Here is a 17,743-nt window from a genome sequence, read left to right as displayed (position 1 = left end):
TGTGATTCTTCTGTACGCTCAAGTTTGAAAACTGCCGATCTAAGGTCAGAAGATCTACGTCTTTTCCAGTTGTGTTCATCTCAGGACTGCTGGGTGCCTACCCACTTACCAAGCTGGCTAATAAACATCATCTGAGAAAGCAGAGTGACTAGCTCACTGGCGGTCCTGGCTGTGTTCTCTTTTGTGTGAAGGAGCAGTTTATGCGTGGCTTGACTATGAAGCTGCGGTGTTGCTTGTCTAGCATGAGGGCTTGGAAAGCCATGTGTTAGAGCAGGGAATTTCATTAACTCCCCGTTGTTGGTTAGCTTCACAATGCAGGCTCTGTAAGGTTGCTGATAGGTTTTCCTTTCTGACGGCAATATTGAGCCTAAAGTTGGAATTAACCCTAAATCTAATTAAATCATTGCTGCTTATTGCAGTGTTGACAGAAAAGAAATAAAATAAAACAAATAAAATAGTGTCTGTGTTTAGAGATAGTAGTATGTTTCAAACACACACACACACACACACACACACACACATGAACACACGCAATTTTGCTTAATATCCATAAATCTCTTTTCTGTTTTGCTATGTTAGTCACGAGGAATTTGGGGGAACAGTAAGGATAGTATGAAGAAACAGGGTATAGAATCTTGTAAAACCAGGGCTTTTAAAATCTGACCTGAGCCTGATTGTCTCATGCCCCTGTGAAGAGGTGAAATAGCTTAAATGGGGCGTCAGGGCAGAAACTGTCTATAGGGAGAGTGATGCATTCAAAGGAGGACAATTACTGAAGTAGGAGGACAGCCTCCTTATAAATAACTTCATTTTAAAAATGCTCCCAAGGCATTGACCCTCGGGCTTCTTGTGGTATGAACAGGGTATCTGACCTGGGATTGCCTACTAGCTAGTTTTATGGGTACCCGTAACCCTTATGAAAAATTTTGTAATTTCCAAGCACATTCAGGCATGCACAGGGCCACCAGCATCCAACTGTCCCCCTCTCCCACCTTTCCTACGCAATGTTATTTTTCAAAAAACAGTAAGAGTGCTCTGTCACTGATCAAGGCTGATCAGTTTGTGCATCAACCAGAGAGAGCCTTCCCTTCAGCCTGGTTGGTACCTGATGGTTCTTCCTCTGCTCCAAGTGCTAATGGAGAGACAGGATGAAAAGAACAGAAACAAACACAATTCAGTTTCCTGACCACCAAGCACTTCCATGAAAATGCTGTTGGATTTGAGTTTATATTTTAGCAGGACTGGTTTGTGGAAAAGCAAGTTAAAATTATTGTAAGAAAGCAAGGTGTGTGCATTCCTTGTGTTGTTGCACTGAAACTTTGGTTCTCTTGCTCAGCATATTTATTGCTGGACAGCGGCTTTAGCTAGAATATGTAGAGTCTCTATCAAGTCATTTCACGGGGTATTTGAGAGCTTAAACAAGGAAAAGTTTAAAGCAGTGGTTCTCAACCAGGGATAGTTTTGCCCCTTGGGGGGACATTCAGCAGCGTCTGGATCCATTTTTGGTTGGGCTGCTGGTACCTAGCGGGAGAAGCCAGAGATGCTGCCGTACATCCTGCTGTGCACAGGACAGCCCCCAACAACAAAGAAGCGTCAGCCCGAAGTGTTACCAGTTCCAAGTACTCTTCCTAGAGTAATCTCTGATTTCTGTACAGTTTTCCAGAACTGATAGTGACTCAGTGCCCTGAAGGTCCTCCGAAGGGAACAGGAGAGGACAGTTGTTTCTAAAGAGGCCTAACAGAGAGGGATCACAACTCTTGACTTTCTTCCCAGAATACGCCTCCAAAGATGACCACAGGGACTTCGCTGGGGAACTGGAGGTTCTCTGTAAACTTGGCCACCACCCAAACATCATCAATCTCTTGGGAGCGTGTGAACATCGTGGTAAGATGCTCTTTTCCTATCATTCCTGCCAGAATTTTTTTTTTTTTTGAAACAGGCACATTCCATATTAAAATCAGTAAAGATAATAATCTTAAGAATGTCACCTATTTTTTTTTTAAAGTTGCAGTTTCAATCTGAATGTCTAGTCCCATTTATAAATTGTGCTGAGGTTTGGCATTTTTTTCGAGGTAGGTCTCAAGGTTGGATCTTTTGCCCTCTGATGTGGTTCATCATTACTGCTCAAAGGTATCCATGGTTGCTGCACACTCCCATCCTTGCTGATCCAGAGGTTTCTTCAGCTACTCTTGCTTAGGTAGACTGGGGGAGCCTTCAGCATTAGGAAGAGAGAAGTGCATTGGCTCTTCTTAATTGCTTACCTTTTTCCCTCCAAACTCAAGACACTGATAGTCTGAATGTTAAATCCATGAATGCCAACAATCAACTGTGATGTGGAAGCATTGGTGATGATTAGGATAAAATAAGAACAATAATAAGCTTATATCTGATTGAGCTTTATTTTTTTTCCAAAACCAGTACTGGTACAATTACAGTGGAGCTTTACAACTATCCTATGTCCCACATACTTTTTTTTTTTTTAAGATTTTATTTTTTTGAGAGAGAGAGCATGAGAACAGGGTGAGGGGCAGAGGGAGAAGCAGACTCCCTGCTGAGCAGGGAGCCTGATGTGGGACTCGATCCCAGGACCCCGGGATCATGACCTGAGCCGAAGGCAGTCGCTTAACCGACTGAGCCACACAGGCGCCCTGTCGCACATACTCTTAAAGTTCAAGTTATATTATTAATTCAGATATTATTGAGTACTTCTATGAGTTCACTTCTCCAGGCTACCTGGGTTTATTGTTCTGCAGCAATGCTTACACTTAATTTTTCATGGAAAAGTTCGCTGCCACAAAAAAAGCTCCACACAGCAATTATTTACAAACTTGACAACCTCTTGTTGACTTTGCAGCACAAACAGCAACAATAGAAAAGAGACTACTTCCTTTTCCTCAATTTATTAAACTAAAAATACTGGGGCTTCAAACAATATATCATTCTGTGATCCAATAAGGGTGTAATTCTGAAAGCCAGATCATGTCCCTTAGGTTAAATAATGAAGTAATGACATTTATTTTTGGGCTATTTCCTGAAAAGAGTAATCAGCGTGGGACAGCAGTAAATGAAAGCTGACAACAACAAAAAAGTAACCACCAACAACAGAAAAATATATCTTTTAAATTTTTACTCTGTCATCACCTTAGCATGTAATTGGTTGGCTCTTAAAATTTATAGTTCAGTAAGGAAGTGAGAAAACATTGAGATGTATCTTGCCTTACAGTGCAACACGGTACAGTGCTAGATTTTTTTTTTTTTTTTGCCAGAATTTCAATGTCTTAGAATGTCATTGAAGTTCAAAATCATTCGACATTTTAAATTCGAAAAATGACATACCAAAAAAATTTAACCTTAAAAGACCATAAGCACTCTACTTTTCATTGACTCTAGAGATCAATGTTTTTATGAAAGAAAATAATTTTATTAAAAAAAACAATTTGGAAGGGGCGCCTGGGTGGCTCAGTCGTTAAGCGTCTGCCTTCGGCTCAGGTCATGATCCCAGGGTCCTGGGATCGAGCCCCGCATCGGGCTCCCTGCTCGGTGGGAAGCCTGCTTCTCCCTCTCCCACTCCCCCTGCTTGTGTTCCCTCTCTCTCTGTGTCTCTCTCTGTCAAATAAATAAATAAAATCTTTAAAAAAAAAAAAAAAAAAACAATTTGGAATAAAACCAAGACAATGGACCATAATGTTTTCAAGGAACCCGTTGTTTTATTTGTCTTTCTAAAAGTTTGTGCTTTCTGTTTTCTCTAAGCAAAATGCAATCTCTGACATTAGACTCTGCTGACCGGCAAGCTAATCAGCAATACGGTGACTTAGTAGAGTTTTCGGGGAGGAGTAGAAGCAGGAGAGAGAAAGTTACCTGGTGTGGGTCCTTCTGCCATGGATACTGAATCTTTTTTTTTTTTTTTTTTTTTTTTAATAACCTCAGGAAAAGCTGAGACTGGAATAACATGCCTAGCTCATATTAGTTCTCAGTCAATATTGAATAAAAATAAAAGGTGATGGAGACCAGCTGTCCTAGATCTTCTGGAGGCAAACATGTTGATTTCATTCTACTCTTATTACTGAGTAGGTGAAAGCATTCAGGAAGCCTCCATGTTAGTCCACGGGTGGCAGGAGGGAGGGCAGTGGGAAAGAGGAGACCCTGGGTTCAAGCATGGGGCCCTTTAAGCATGGCAGGAGCATGGAACTTCTCTTCCTCCTGTCGCCAGCCTTCCCAAGGTTGGTACTGCTAGACATGTTGCTTTTAGACACCGAGTGTTATGAGCAGTTCCCAGGACCATCGTACATCTCAGAAATTTCACAGCTGTTGAGGGCCACTGAGAAGGTGGTGTCTCTCCCTTTCCCCACAGGCTACCTGTACTTGGCCATCGAATATGCCCCCCATGGAAACCTCCTGGACTTCCTACGCAAGAGCCGAGTGCTGGAGACCGATCCGGCCTTCGCCATCGCCAACAGCACCGCCTCCACGCTGTCCTCCCAGCAGCTCCTCCATTTCGCAGCTGATGTGGCCCGGGGTATGGACTACTTGAGCCAAAAACAGGTTTGTTGTGAGGACCTTGCTGTGGCCATTTTTCCTTTGAAATTCTCTCCAAAATCAGAGTTGAGTTAAATCTACACATTTTTCAAGTCCTCCTCCCCAGTAATTCCCCTTAGTATCTCCCTAATTTTCATCTGTTACTGTTCTACTTATATAGAAGTTAAGGCTGAACACTAACAATCCCTGTATTTAGTGAATCTCAGCATATGTATTTGGTGAGGTGCCTCAACCCATCTTAGCTGCATCTGGGTCCCAATGATGCATAACAGCAGATGACTTACATGGCAACAGGAAGATTTAGTGATCTGGGTTTCTTTTTTTTTTTCTTTTCTTTCTATTTTTTTTTTTTCCTGAAATGCTTCTCCCAAGACATGGCAGGTCATTTGGCAGAATCCACTGAAAATTCTGGAGAGGAACTTTAAGGGACTTGGATTCCTCTCTTTTTATTTCCCAAAATTCTTGCCCCAGTGGCTTTGTGACAGAAGAATGAAGTGAACAAGCAAAAGTGCTGAAGATACATGATGTTTTTTAAAATTTCAGTTTATCCACAGGGATCTGGCTGCCAGGAACATTTTAGTTGGTGAAAACTATGTAGCCAAAATAGCAGATTTTGGATTGTCCCGAGGTCAAGAAGTATATGTGAAAAAGACAATGGTAAGTTCAGAGCGCAGACCCTGAGAACATCCTCCCCAGGGCCCCTCCCTCTCCCAATGGCCCTTCTCTTGGAATACTGCTGTTCTTTGGTGACTTAGGCACCTGGCTCTTTACCCCAGGAGATAGTGCCCGGGCCCAGCAAACATCCTTTCAGAGTTTTGATTCCTAAAATGACTGAGGGCTCCACATTTACCAGTGAAAAGCCACCGTCACATGTGGCCAAGGGATGCTACATGCAAGCCTCATGGTGCAGGGGCTCTGGTCTGCATCCAGTTCAGACCCCTAAGTGTCAGACCCAGAAACCTCTGAGGAGCTCCGTCAATCCCCCTTCATGCACAGCAAGCATAGGAGGGGCAAAAAAAAAAAAAGACATTTAACATACTTTCCAAATATAAAGGAAATAAATTAATGAGGTTCCTAAATCACAAGGAGGCCCTGGAGAGAAATTCGTAACTTCTAAAGCCCACAGAAGAGTTCTCTCTTCACCAAAAGTTTTCCACTGTCTCTCCAAGCCCACATCAAATCCACATTCGCCTGATGATACCTCCTCTCCCAAACAGTGATATTTAATCTTCAAGTACAAGATCCCAGGAGAACGTCACTACAGTAGGAGGGAAGCTGGGCTCATTCTGCTTTTGTGGCCCAGCGGAAATCATAAAGCCCCAGAAATGCCCCTTCCAGGGACTTGAGAGCCCTGCTGACAACATGGCGCCGCCCTCTGCTTTCCCTGCGTGGGTGGGCAAGTGCAGAGCCTTGGGGCTGACAGTTCCTGTGGTGGTCGTATGTGTTCAGTGGCTCTACCCCAGTGGCATGGCCCCTCTTTCCTAGGTCTGACGGACATTGCTCAGGCTCAGGTTTCCTGGGACTACTGCAGTTTTCACATGATCCTTTATGTTTGTGGGTAACAAAGTGCCTCAGCCAGGCTCAGGCTTCTGTGTTTATCCTCTTATTCAGGGTTTGTTGTTTTTTTTCCAATATACTTATTTTAGTTACTGACAAGATAACACAAACAATATTCAAGAATGTTTCGAAAAGCAAATGACCCCATAGTTCACCCCCTTGACACATTTTATTTTATTTTTCCTTTACTTACACAAACATACATATTTTTATATATTTACTATGCCAGTGAACATAACCATTTTGGATCTTTCCAGTCCCTTTTTGGATAAGGGTTTGAAGTGGGGCCCCTTTGGCCCTTAGAGACCATCACACACATCCAGTGGGGCCCCAGATACTTATCAATGTCAATGCTTTCAGATGCTGTAGGCGCCTCCCCAAGGGCTGGCTTCCACACAATACTTTTTTTCACTTGTTCTTATCAGCTTTTCTGAATTTGCTTGACCCAAAGCTGGCAATGTTTCTCTGAGGAGGGGCTGGGCTTGTCTTAAAGAAGCAGGACCCACCACTCACCCATTTACTCCCACTCTCCCTGTTTCTCCTGGGCCATCTGAGGCTTGCGCTCTCCTTCACAGAGCCCCTTTCCTTCTCTCTGGCATTTGGGGGCTGTGGTGCTCTGGGTGACGGGGTGGAAGCACTGACACAGTTTAGCCCCACAACCTACACATTTTATTTGGATGCTGTCCTCAGATCCCCAGGGGAAATGCTAGTTTGCTTGGCATTTCATAAAGGGCAGGGATTTCGGCAGTCTTGGGGAGTTTGGGGAAAATGCTTAGAGGGGCAGAGCGCTTAGATGGGTCAGAACTTAATTCTGTCTGCTAGCAGCTGGGTGAAGTGTTCTGTGGCAGCACAGAGGGTCTGGGAGGAAAGACCAAGGGGCAGCCGAGGCGGAGGAAAGGTGAGGGAATGGAGAGAAACGAGCTCCCTGCAAGAAGGGTGCAGTGTGGCCAGGTACCACCAGAGGGCAGAGCGGCTACCTTCTCTGGCCTCCTGTTTAAACCAGCCATTTTTTACTCTCTTTGCACTTCAGAATCATCTGGGAAGCTTTCAAAAAGTACCGATGCTGAGTCCTACGGCCAGCCGAGATACTATGATTCAGTCATTTTGGGGTGGGGCTCCTACATCAGTTTGTTTGTTTTTTAAGCCCCCCAGGTGATGCTAATATTGGAAGTGTTGCAAACTAACGTACTAAGTGATTTGGGGCTTTATTATCGTGATAGATCCAGCCCCTCATCATTGATTTATTTATGACTAGAGTGTTTCATGCTTGTGCTAGGTTTTGGGTTTTGGTACATAAATTGAGACAGTCTCCACTTTTAAAGAGCTCGGACACGCAATATACAATTGTTAACAGTTGGTGAGTGCTGAGGGCCAGGAGAGCACAGAGGAGGAATGCACACTGACCTGAGCCTGTGGGCAGTCATGAGGGCTCCCTGGAGGAGGCCAACTCCTGGGTTTTACAAATGTTAAATAGATATTGGAGATACAGGAATGAATTGGATGACCTGGAGGGTACAGTATATATAAAGACCTAAAGGCAAACATTTGGGGGTCAAGTAATTCAATGTGTCTGGAGTGTAATGCAGAGAAGAGGGAGAGTTAAAATTCAAGGTGGGAGGAGGCAGGGGTTATGAGGTCTTCTTGAAGATTCTTGAATTCCAGCTAAAAAATTTTGGATTCAGTTAAGGACTTGAGATCTTGGAACAATAAGGAACATTGAAGAACTTTAAGAAAAGGAACCATGTGGCTGGATTTGCCATTTCGAGTGATCAGTCTGGCTATGGTGAGGAGGACTGATCCTTAGGGAGTGAAACTCTGAAGCAGGAAGATCAGTTAAGAGGTTATCCTCAGGTAAGAGGCGATGGTGGCCTGAACTTCGGTGAGAGAGCAAGGGGGACAGGTGGAAGTGGACAGATCCAAAAGATGTCAAATGAGAAAAATAAAAAAGCGAACATGGAACTTAGTAATTGGGAGGCATGAGGTCAGAAGCTAGCAGGTACATAAAAGCGAAGACAAGACAGAAAGTGTCAATGACTCTGCATTCCTGTGGAGGGGAAGCAGCAGCCAGGATAACAGGTGGGCGGTTGGGAGGGGTGGGCATGGAGTGGAGGGAGGCGAATGTTGAGGACACACTGAAGAAGTAGGTTTGAGAAGAGATAGTTTTATAACTGAACCGTAAAGTGCCAATCAGACTTAAAATCAGAAAGAGCTTCAGAATATCACTACTTCACAAAGACCTAGGAGACAAGGGCACGTTCAGGAGAAGTTTTGGGGTCCAGGACAGGGCTGGTCTCAGGATGGGTGGCCTGGGAGAATGCCTGCTCCTGTTTCAGGGGGGCCGAGAAGATCCCCCACATAGTCCTGATGTTGCCCCACCTGTTGGCTAAGGTGGGCTGAAACACCACTGCTGGAGCTTGGACAAATCCCTGGGAAGGAGGCAGCCATCTCTCAGTAGGGCCCATGTGATTCCTACGGTGGGTCGTTAGGGAGGGAGCCCCAAATCACCGTGAAACTAGGACTAAAACATAGAAGTCAAACTTCCCAGTGTCCAGTCCACATTCCTTTTTCCCAGGTTGGACTTAAAGAAATGAGGACAACCTGGACAGAGTCAGGGCCAAGCCCCCAAAGGATGAGTGAGTGTCTCTCGTGCCATCTCCAAACCCATTGTAAACTGCATCTACGGGAAGCGATTTCCCCCTCCACCGATGTGTACGCACACAGTTCCCTTTGGTCTGAGCTCTCCTCCCCCCGAGTCACCTGATGACACCTACCCATCTTACAGGACCTAGCTCCGAGGTCCCCTTGTCTGAAAGCCTTCCCCATCTCCTCCAGCCACAGTTGGTCACCTGACATGGCCAGAGCCTCTCCCACATTACAGTTTAATTCTTGGTTTCTCTGCCTCCCTCCGCTTTCAAACCTCTGAGGGCCTCTGAGAGCCACAAAGTGAATAAATGAGATGCCTACCAAGAAGGCCCACAGCCACCCACACGCACACATACCCACACTTATTACACTTGTTATTTTTCTTTATATAAAACTGCCATAGGGACTCCTTGAAGCAAGCAGGGCTTATCCTCTTTGCATGTCTTTGGATTTGAGAACACTCTTGTGCGTGGCACGTACAGAAACAGCAGTCCCTGAGTCCGCCATACCTTGTGCCTGGGGAATTGCAAGTGGAGTTCCCCGTGGGCTTGGGTGAAGCAGAGCTCCAGGCAAGCTGCGCACCCCGGGCAGTGTCCCTGTCTTGCCTAAGTGCTCTCTCACTTTGCTCTCTCCAGGGAAGGCTCCCGGTGCGCTGGATGGCAATCGAGTCACTGAATTACAGTGTGTATACAACCAACAGTGACGTGTGAGTAAGCCTTTTATTTTAAGGGATTTTTCCCCCCAGGAAAATAAGCATTTGACAGAGTTCTTAAAGAGAAGCAGGACTATGATGTCCCTCTGTGGAATAAAGCTCATCAGTAAGCCCAGGAAATAAATTCATAGTAGTCTACAAAAGGAAGCCTCAGAGTAGACCGTTTTCATCGTGTAAGGCCATTGGTAGCAGGCCATGGGTTTCCTTCTGCCGGTCAAGGAGAAGTGGTGAATTCTCAGTCTGTAGAGAGTCAAGGGGCATATGGGGCTTCCTGTGGCTCCAAGTCCCAGACCGACCTCAACGTACAGGACCCAGAGCGTGGAGGCAGCCCGGACTAGCTGCTGGGGGTCTGAGGTGGCAGGGATAGAAGGCAGGCCAGAGCAAGAGCACGTCTCTGCTCTCAGCCTGCAGGGACAAGTGTCAGGCTGCCGGTGGACGGGAGGGTTGGGAGTGAGACCTAGGCCAGGTGGCTCACACCTTTATTGACGGGAGAAAACGGAGGCCTCGAGGGTTGAGGTGACTTGTCCAGGGAGTTTAGCTTCTGCCTGGGGAAGGGCAGAGGGCTGGCGAGTACTCATGTCCTCGCTGCATGCAACGTGCCTTTTGTATGTTCTCTCACATCCTCTCTGCAGAGCTTAGAGGCAGCAGTTGGTGTTCCCACTTTCAGAACACACTGAGAGGCCTCAAGAGGTTCAGTAACTTGTCCCAGGTCACACGAGTACCAGGGTGGCAGAGCTGGGTTTTAACCCCAATCTCTCAGCTTAGAGTTGCACCTGCTGTCCCCAGCACCGTCCCATGTTCTCCGCCTAAAGCTAGTGGGGGCTCTAACGCTGTTTCCCTGGTAGAATCCTTCCATCGGCCCAAGAGGAGGTAAACACATGCCACGCCAGGGCCCTGTCCTAGGGAGCGCCCACATTTGACATTTCCTTTTCTGGCAAAGCGTCCGTCACCCTGACTTTTGAGGCAGAAAACTGGTCAACTTGTTTGCTGATTACTGGTTTCCCTGTCGTGTCCCCTGCAGATGGTCCTACGGAGTGCTACTGTGGGAGATCGTTAGCTTAGGTGAGTATCCATGTTTATCTACCAGGTGAGACTTCAGGTGACGGGAGTGGGCCCCTCCCGTGCTCCCTCACTGTGTCATTCCACAGGTGCCATTTTTATGTTTTGATGTGGCACGGCCAGATGGGACTGGGAGATAGAACTTGATAGGTTTCTGTGTCTGAGTGTGTGTGTTCCCATGTTTCTTTTTTGAGAGCCCTGTATCTAATGTCATGCTTCATACTAACAACCTGGTAGCTGGGAGATTCATTAGAGGTTGTCTCTGAGCAGGGATGTCATAGAACTATTGCAAGTTTGCCTGTACAACTTGAAGATGGTATGTTACACAGCCATGAAAAGTCATTTCTGAAGGCCATTTAATAGCATGTGGAAACATACATGTCAAAATCCAGAAATTTCCTTACGCTGGGATCCCAGTTTTATAACTACTACCCATGAAAAACCTGGAAGGAGTACACAGAAGAGTAATACAAACTATTGCTTGCTTTCTTAACTTTTTTGTATTTTCCAAGTTTTCTATAGTAAGCATGTTTTGTAATTAAAATTGGGCAGTAACTATTATAGATCAAATAGGAAGTGGATAACCTAACTGCAGACTCCCAAGTAGGAAAAGATAACATCTCACTGGTACACTAGACGAGCTGGGCAGGCTGACTTCGGGGAAGAGAAATAGCACTGTGAGTAAGGAGCCCCGTGCTGGATCTTTCCACTGAGGGGATGGCCACCCTGCAGTGTGGTTGGAGGCCTACGTGCAGCGGGGCTGTGCAGTGGGTTTGCTCAGACAGGAAGATCACGCTGGGTGGGCACCCTCCCTTGACACACCCGGTCTTTCTCCCAGTCTCTCGGCTTGAGAGGCTCGGGGCAGGTGACACTGCGTTCCACACTAGCAGGGGCTTAGGGCAACGTGGTTGTCTGTCTTCCAGGTGGCACCCCCTACTGCGGGATGACATGTGCAGAACTGTACGAGAAGCTGCCCCAGGGCTACCGACTGGAGAAGCCCCTCAACTGTGATGACGAGGTGTAAGCCAGGCCACACCCTAGGGCCGTTTCATCTTGACCTTCCCCTCGTGTTCCTGGGACAGACAGGCTCTAGTGAAGGGGTTATCTCATTCACACACACATCGCCCTCCCAAATAGCCAAAATAAAGGGGGGTGGGGGGGGGCTCCTTAAACTAAGACCATTTTGCAGTGGGCAGGGAGTTAAGAGCTTTATCTGCGTAGAAATCCAGCAGGAATTGAAGGTGATGAGATCGGGAAGTGGACATGAGGAAAGGCAACAAATGGAGAAAAGATCTGAAATTCATGAATAAATGTATGAAACCTTGAGGCTCACTTTGGGGATAGAGATTTCAGAGCTGTGACATGAGGAAGATGGATCTTTTTTAAATCACAGAATCTTGATTCTGCAAGGATAATTTTCCAGGACTAAGAATTATTCCCCAGGGAAGGATGATGTGAAACCACCGTTCCCAGAACTACCTGCAGTCGCTGCTGCCGGATGGCCATGATAGGAAAGAGCAAGGCTCTAGGTTCAGCCAAGGATTTATTGTCCACACGGAGCCACTTCTAAGAAAGTGTGGTATTAATTAGGTCACTGGTACAAGAGGCAGGAACCTAGACCCTGCTACGTTGGTAGCCTTTGGGGCCCATAAGGTTCCCAATGTGAAATTTTGAGCCCTACCCCGGACCCTGCTTCTATAGGTCTAGGGTGGGTCCCAGGAATATGCATTTTAATGCAAGTGGTTCTGACCACATTTGGGGGAGTACTGCCTTAGACCGGTGCTTCCCCCACTATGTTCCTGGTACATGCAAGATGCAAATAGATGATACAAGGCAGAAGGAGCTCTGTGGACACTTACGGGGGCAAGTTCCAGGTTAAGTCAGGTCACACAGGTTTTTTGTTTGTAATGGCAAGACTTCTCAAGCTTTTAGTCTGCTATTCCCTAAGAGGGAGATGCAATAGGTGGATCTTGCAAATTTATTAGAGCATGGAACCCTTTTTTAAAAAAAACAAATTACATTTTGAGAGATGGAGTATTCCAAGGGAGATGCTGCCCTAGACACATGAGTCAGCTCTTTCCAGATCATCAGAAGAGCTGAGACCAAGATCCCGCAGGAACGGTACTGAGGATACACACTAGTTTTACTGACAGAAGAAAGGGGGATGTGTGTGTGTGGGGGGGGAGGCCAGAGAGAAACTCGGTGCTCTACTTTTGTGCTGTTGGTTAAGCACAGATGCCCATGTGTGAAATGGCTACATTCCCTTCTCTCCTTTCCATACCCCACACCGGGCCATGCCCAGGACTGAAGCCGAGTCCCAGAGTTCACTGCTTAACTCTTTGTTTTCAAAGGTATGACCTCATGAGACAGTGCTGGCGGGAGAAGCCTTATGAGAGGCCCTCGTTTGCCCAGATCCTGGTGTCCTTGAACAGGATGTTAGAAGAACGCAAGGTGAGCATGGAGTTCCAGGCAGGCTCTTGAGTCACGATTCGTCATGCACCCTGTATGGTTAAAAAAAAAAAAAAAAAGCTGATACAATTCAACAAGCTGTTCTGGGCATAGCCCGACGCAAGAGAGGGTCATAAAAGACATGGCCCCCAACTTTGAGGATGTTACAATGTCTGAGTTAATAAGATTTCTATAAAAGAGAGAGTCACACACGGTACAACAGGTAGAATTAGCCTCTGAGCTAGAAGGACCCTCCTCAGTAATCGAGCCGGACTCTCGAATTTTACAGGAGAAATCTACACAAAGAGGTGAGAGTGATGTGTCCGAGGACACACAGCTGATAGACCATACGGCCTGGCCTGCAGGTTCCTGGGGGGAGGGTCAGGAATTCCTTAAAAAGGTCTAGCAGGTAGTTGACTATACAGATCTGAGGTTGAAAAGACAAATTTAGGTTAGGGAAATAGATGGAAAGTCACCACTCAAGGGGTAATTAAACCGGAGACGTGGGTGAGATCACACAGAGGGAAATGGGGACTGAGAAATGATCGTGAGACTGGGACATTTCCGGAGGGACCACAGAGAGATAAGAAAGAATGGCCCAGAGACTGAGGAGAGTAAGAGGATGAAGTCTTAGGTGTAGAAGGCAAGGGACGCATTTCAGGAAGAAAGTTGTCAAATACAACATGGGGACTAAGGACAGAAAAACGTCCCCCAGGTACCTAGTATTTGAATTGAAACAAGTTAAGCAAGTTAGGGTCTGACTATTCCCGCCCCTGGCGGTGGCAGGCCGGAGGGAACCTGTGTCTCTGACCCGCTCTTGCTCTCGCAGACCTACGTGAACACTACACTTTATGAGAAGTTTGCCTACGCCGGGATCGACTGCTCTGCTGAAGAAGCAGCCTAGAACAACCCACATCCATCTGTATGTAATGTTGCCCCTTCCCAGGCGTGTCAGACCCCTGATGCCAAGAAAGCCAGCAAGACTCTGCCAAGAGAGGTGACACGGAATATAAAAATGTATATATATTGCTGTATGTCTGGGACGTGACCGCAGAAACCCCTGTGTGTGAATCTATAGGACACTTTGACTCTACTAGGACTGTATATACTGTTTTGAGTAAGAATGTGCTGAACTCAGAATGCCTGTTTATGGTTTCATATGCAATAATATATTTTTCTAAAAATACGGACTTTACAGGAAGGTGTGCGAGTACAATTACTATGATGCCTAACTCATTATCACCCTGGATGTTTTTGATATTTACCTTCATAGTGAATGCTATAAAATGTTTTGCCGTATAGAACAAAGATGTTGTTAATAAACCTCACACCCACCCTGACAGCACCGGTGAGGCAAGTGGGGGAAATATGTTAGATTATCAGGACATAGGTGAACATTTGAAGGGGATTCTTCTATCCATCTCTAAACTTTCTCCCCCACCTGTAGAAGCCATTTCAATTTCACTTGGTCATTGGACACCTCCGTCATGTGTTTCCAGAGCCCACGAGTCAATCCATCTAGAAGGGGACTTAACCCTCTTTCCGTAGGAGTCTAAGGATCTTTAGAGAAGTACAAGTTTGATAAATTAATGGGATTTAGTTTTAGTTTCTCTGGTGACATTGATTTGTGTATTTTAAGAAATCGAGCAGGAACCCTGGGATTCTATTTGGGAGACATGTGACATTTGTACCGACAGGACGTCCCTTCACATACTACACATTGTAAAGTTTCCATGCTGATCAGCTGTGAGTTTACAGTTCATACCGTAGGCACACGTTGCCCTGAGATCGTCAGTAAGTGAATAAATGTCTTGCCTACCTGTTTTTCGTCTGGGAATGTTTCTCCTAGGTCTTGCCAGATGTCTTTCAAGTTACCGTCCTCCAGCTCCGTCGGTAAGATGCCCGTAGCGCAGTGGGTGTGGTACTCCACCAGACATGCTAGTTCCAGCTCGCAGGACTGGAAACATCGAGAAGGGTTCTGTCTAGTCCACTTTCTGTGCCTCCAGTAGTGTTCCAGTGTCAACTGAGGGCTTAGAACTGCAATCTCTCTTAAATGGGACAGTGTGAAATCGGTCAACATACAGCATAAAGTTCCCTATTCCTGCCCCTTAATCCACCTCACGTATTCAGAGGCGATAGCAGGGCCCTCTGTTCACAACAGCGTGTTCAGGTAGAGACAGCACAAGCAAGGCTGCTAGCATACCCTGAATCAACAGCTGGAAACTCAGTGAAGAGCCCTCGAACACAGGTCCGGATACCTGTCATAGCTCCTTTGGCTTTTTACCCATGTGTTGTAGACATACTCCGACCGCGCTTAGTTTCAAAGTACATGGAACTGAACAAGGATGACCTGAAAATGCCGATAATCCCTTCAAATTTTGCATATGACTTTGGAACAAACGTTTTTTTTTTTTCCTTATAATAGTCTGACCTTCTTAATTATATATTACTTAGATTCATAATGATCTAAATTTGAATTATTTTACTTCACCTCAAGTACATGACAAGAGACCTGGCTGAGAAGTACGTGGGACAGCAAGAAAAAGATGTTCAGGGATCATTAAGTTACTTGTAAGTCACAATACAAAGGCATCCGCACAAGCAACTGTCAGAAGGTGACTGGTGTACTTCCGGCACAGAGGCCCTCCTATTGATTACACCGACTCACCTGTTCTATTGGCAATAAAACCTTTGTGATTTTGTAGCATGTCAGCAACAGTAATATTGAAGAGTCATACTTACTTAAGGGTAATCAAACAGAATAAAGTCATGTAGTGTCCACATTTTGAGAAAGCAAGAAAGATGGCGCTAACTCCTCAAAAGAATGAGACAATTCAGGTATTGGGAATGCAGGTTACTGTGTTTAGAAGATCCAGAGGATACTGCCTTAAAAAAAAATGAGTTGTTATGAATTAAAATCCAGTCATAGACACTCTGGTTTCTCTTCAGATCGCATAAATCTTTCGCCTTTTAAAATCCAGTCACAGTACACCAGTTAGAATAAAAGTACATTACACAATAGCCAAATGACCAAAATCTTTATGTTAACAGAGTACGCTGAAAAGTTTACATTTACTTTGTGAGGAAAATCTATTCTATTTATATGAGACCTAAAAAAAATTCTGTTAGGTCAAGATGGTTTTCAGTATTTGGAGAGAAAAAGAAATGTACGTCACCGGAGACATGACCCTGATGGAGGACACGGGCCCACTGGTTCAACTGTAAACCGCGATCCACTGTCACACGCGATCCATGAGGAAGAGTCGAAAATTCAAACAAACTTAATCCTCCCAACTAACCGCCCCCCACCCCACGCACAGCTTCTGAAATAAACTGTGGAAGCTTAACCTTGAACATGTAATAAATAAACCTCAACAGCACTTTTCTTTCTCCTCTTTGAAGAAAAAGGTCAAGAAACTTCCTACCATCATAGACCCAACTCTACTGTCAGCAGGAGAGACGTCACTGAAACAACACTGCAGGGATTTCAGATCTGCTCAGGCAAAGTGATTACTTCTTCCCTTTCAGGTCTTCTTTTACCTTCCAGAGAACCAGTTCCATGCAGGCGGCAGCACTTTCACTTGAACTGTGACCTCCAAACGGTACAGAATATAAAACAACGTGTTAGACCTACAACGACTTCATCCGTGATACTACCACAGCGGTTCACAAAACGAAGCCTTAAGTTCATGTGTCTAAAAAATTAACACTGGGCACTTACCAAAATACGATTCTGATTCCTTTGTAAAGATTATACATAAGTCTAGATTAGCAAACATCTCCCTCTTCCTATGTAGCCTGTCCTCACATTGTCACCTTCCCCATATACCTCTTTTACAGAGAACAACAAAGCGGCAGGCATTAGTAAAAGATCTGGCAAAAAGCCAAAAATAGAGAGTCCTAGAAAAAGTACAGCTCTCTACACCAAGAATGACCTTAGATACAAGTGCATGAAATTTACCCAAAATATAAAGCCTACAGTTCTGGTGAGAATAATAAACGATGTATGAGATTAAATGAGAAAAGTCACATGATCAGCACATCTAAAACGGTATGGTATTTTTCATTTGTGTTATTCTGGAAAAAAATGGGGTATTAGATGTTTGTATAAGCTGTTTTTTGTGAAGTGAAATATTTTCCTGTCTAAGGTTCAAGACGGTTTTCAATAGAACACATTATATTTTATAACAGAATTTTGTAGGAATTTTTTGAGATGCATTTTTAGCAAAACAGACGAAGACCCACCGAGACAACAGCAGTCTCTAACAGACAAAGAGTGAAAGAATAAAGACCACACGGTACACTTGGTATTTTGATCAGAGGGCCTTCCCATATCTTAGGTATCCTTAGAAACACAGCACTGTAACATAAATTTTAACATACGCAGAATTAATTTTCTTAGACTTCTATGTTGTGCGAAAGAGGAGCCTACACGGGCACGCATGAATGTAGAGAGTCACTAACCTCCATTCCAAGGCAGACACTGCTCAACTGTGCACAGGGCAATGCCACTTACGGGGTAGTTGGAAGCTATCCTTGCTCTACTTGATTAACTTGTTTAATGTTGGGTGTATTTCATCAGAAAAAACAGATGTTCTGAGAGCAAGATACACACACCACCAGTATAAATCAAGTGCACATATGATGAATCTATTGAGTTTGAACAATTCTTTTTCTAACACAACACACACAATTTACTCTGGGTGAGATGACCCAAACCCAGTGAATTCTGGAATCTCATTTGATGAAAAGCTCGTATGAAAAGGGGTACCCAGCTAAATTTAGACT

General features: G+C 45.1%; 2 protein-coding genes across 4 annotated transcripts in view; one reads left to right on the top strand and one right to left on the bottom strand.

The window, feature by feature from the left end:
• TEK (TEK receptor tyrosine kinase) overlaps nucleotides 1–14,780 on the top strand; it is a 93,999-nt gene extending 79,219 nt beyond the window's left edge. For all 3 annotated transcript variants that reach the window (XM_032393661.1, XM_032393662.1, XM_032393660.1), the window contains 8 exons: nucleotides 1,774–1,884; nucleotides 4,352–4,542; nucleotides 5,080–5,193; nucleotides 9,372–9,442; nucleotides 10,470–10,510; nucleotides 11,431–11,527; nucleotides 12,859–12,958; nucleotides 13,785–14,780. In XM_032393661.1, the coding sequence (XP_032249552.1) occupies nucleotides 1,774–1,884; nucleotides 4,352–4,542; nucleotides 5,080–5,193; nucleotides 9,372–9,442; nucleotides 10,470–10,510; nucleotides 11,431–11,527; nucleotides 12,859–12,958; nucleotides 13,785–13,859 (800 nt within the window). In that variant the 3' untranslated portion in view covers nucleotides 13,860–14,780. The remainder of the gene's footprint in view (nucleotides 1–1,773; nucleotides 1,885–4,351; nucleotides 4,543–5,079; nucleotides 5,194–9,371; nucleotides 9,443–10,469; nucleotides 10,511–11,430; nucleotides 11,528–12,858; nucleotides 12,959–13,784) is intronic.
• A 1,661-nt stretch (nucleotides 14,781–16,441) lies between these two features.
• The window catches only part of LOC116625246 (RNA exonuclease 1 homolog), a 46,542-nt gene continuing 45,240 nt past the window's right edge, over nucleotides 16,442–17,743 (bottom strand). The window contains exon 16 of the mRNA XM_032393666.1: nucleotides 16,442–16,548. Coding sequence (XP_032249557.1) covers nucleotides 16,466–16,548 — 83 coding nt within the window. The 3' untranslated portion in view covers nucleotides 16,442–16,465. The remainder of the gene's footprint in view (nucleotides 16,549–17,743) is intronic.

Source organism: Phoca vitulina, unplaced genomic scaffold, assembly GCF_004348235.1.
Source record: "Phoca vitulina isolate PV1807 unplaced genomic scaffold, GSC_HSeal_1.0 scaffold75, whole genome shotgun sequence".
Taxonomy (NCBI): Eukaryota; Metazoa; Chordata; class Mammalia; order Carnivora; family Phocidae; genus Phoca; species Phoca vitulina.
Note: the sequence above shows the minus strand (reverse complement) of the source record. Positions and strands in the feature narration are given on the sequence as shown.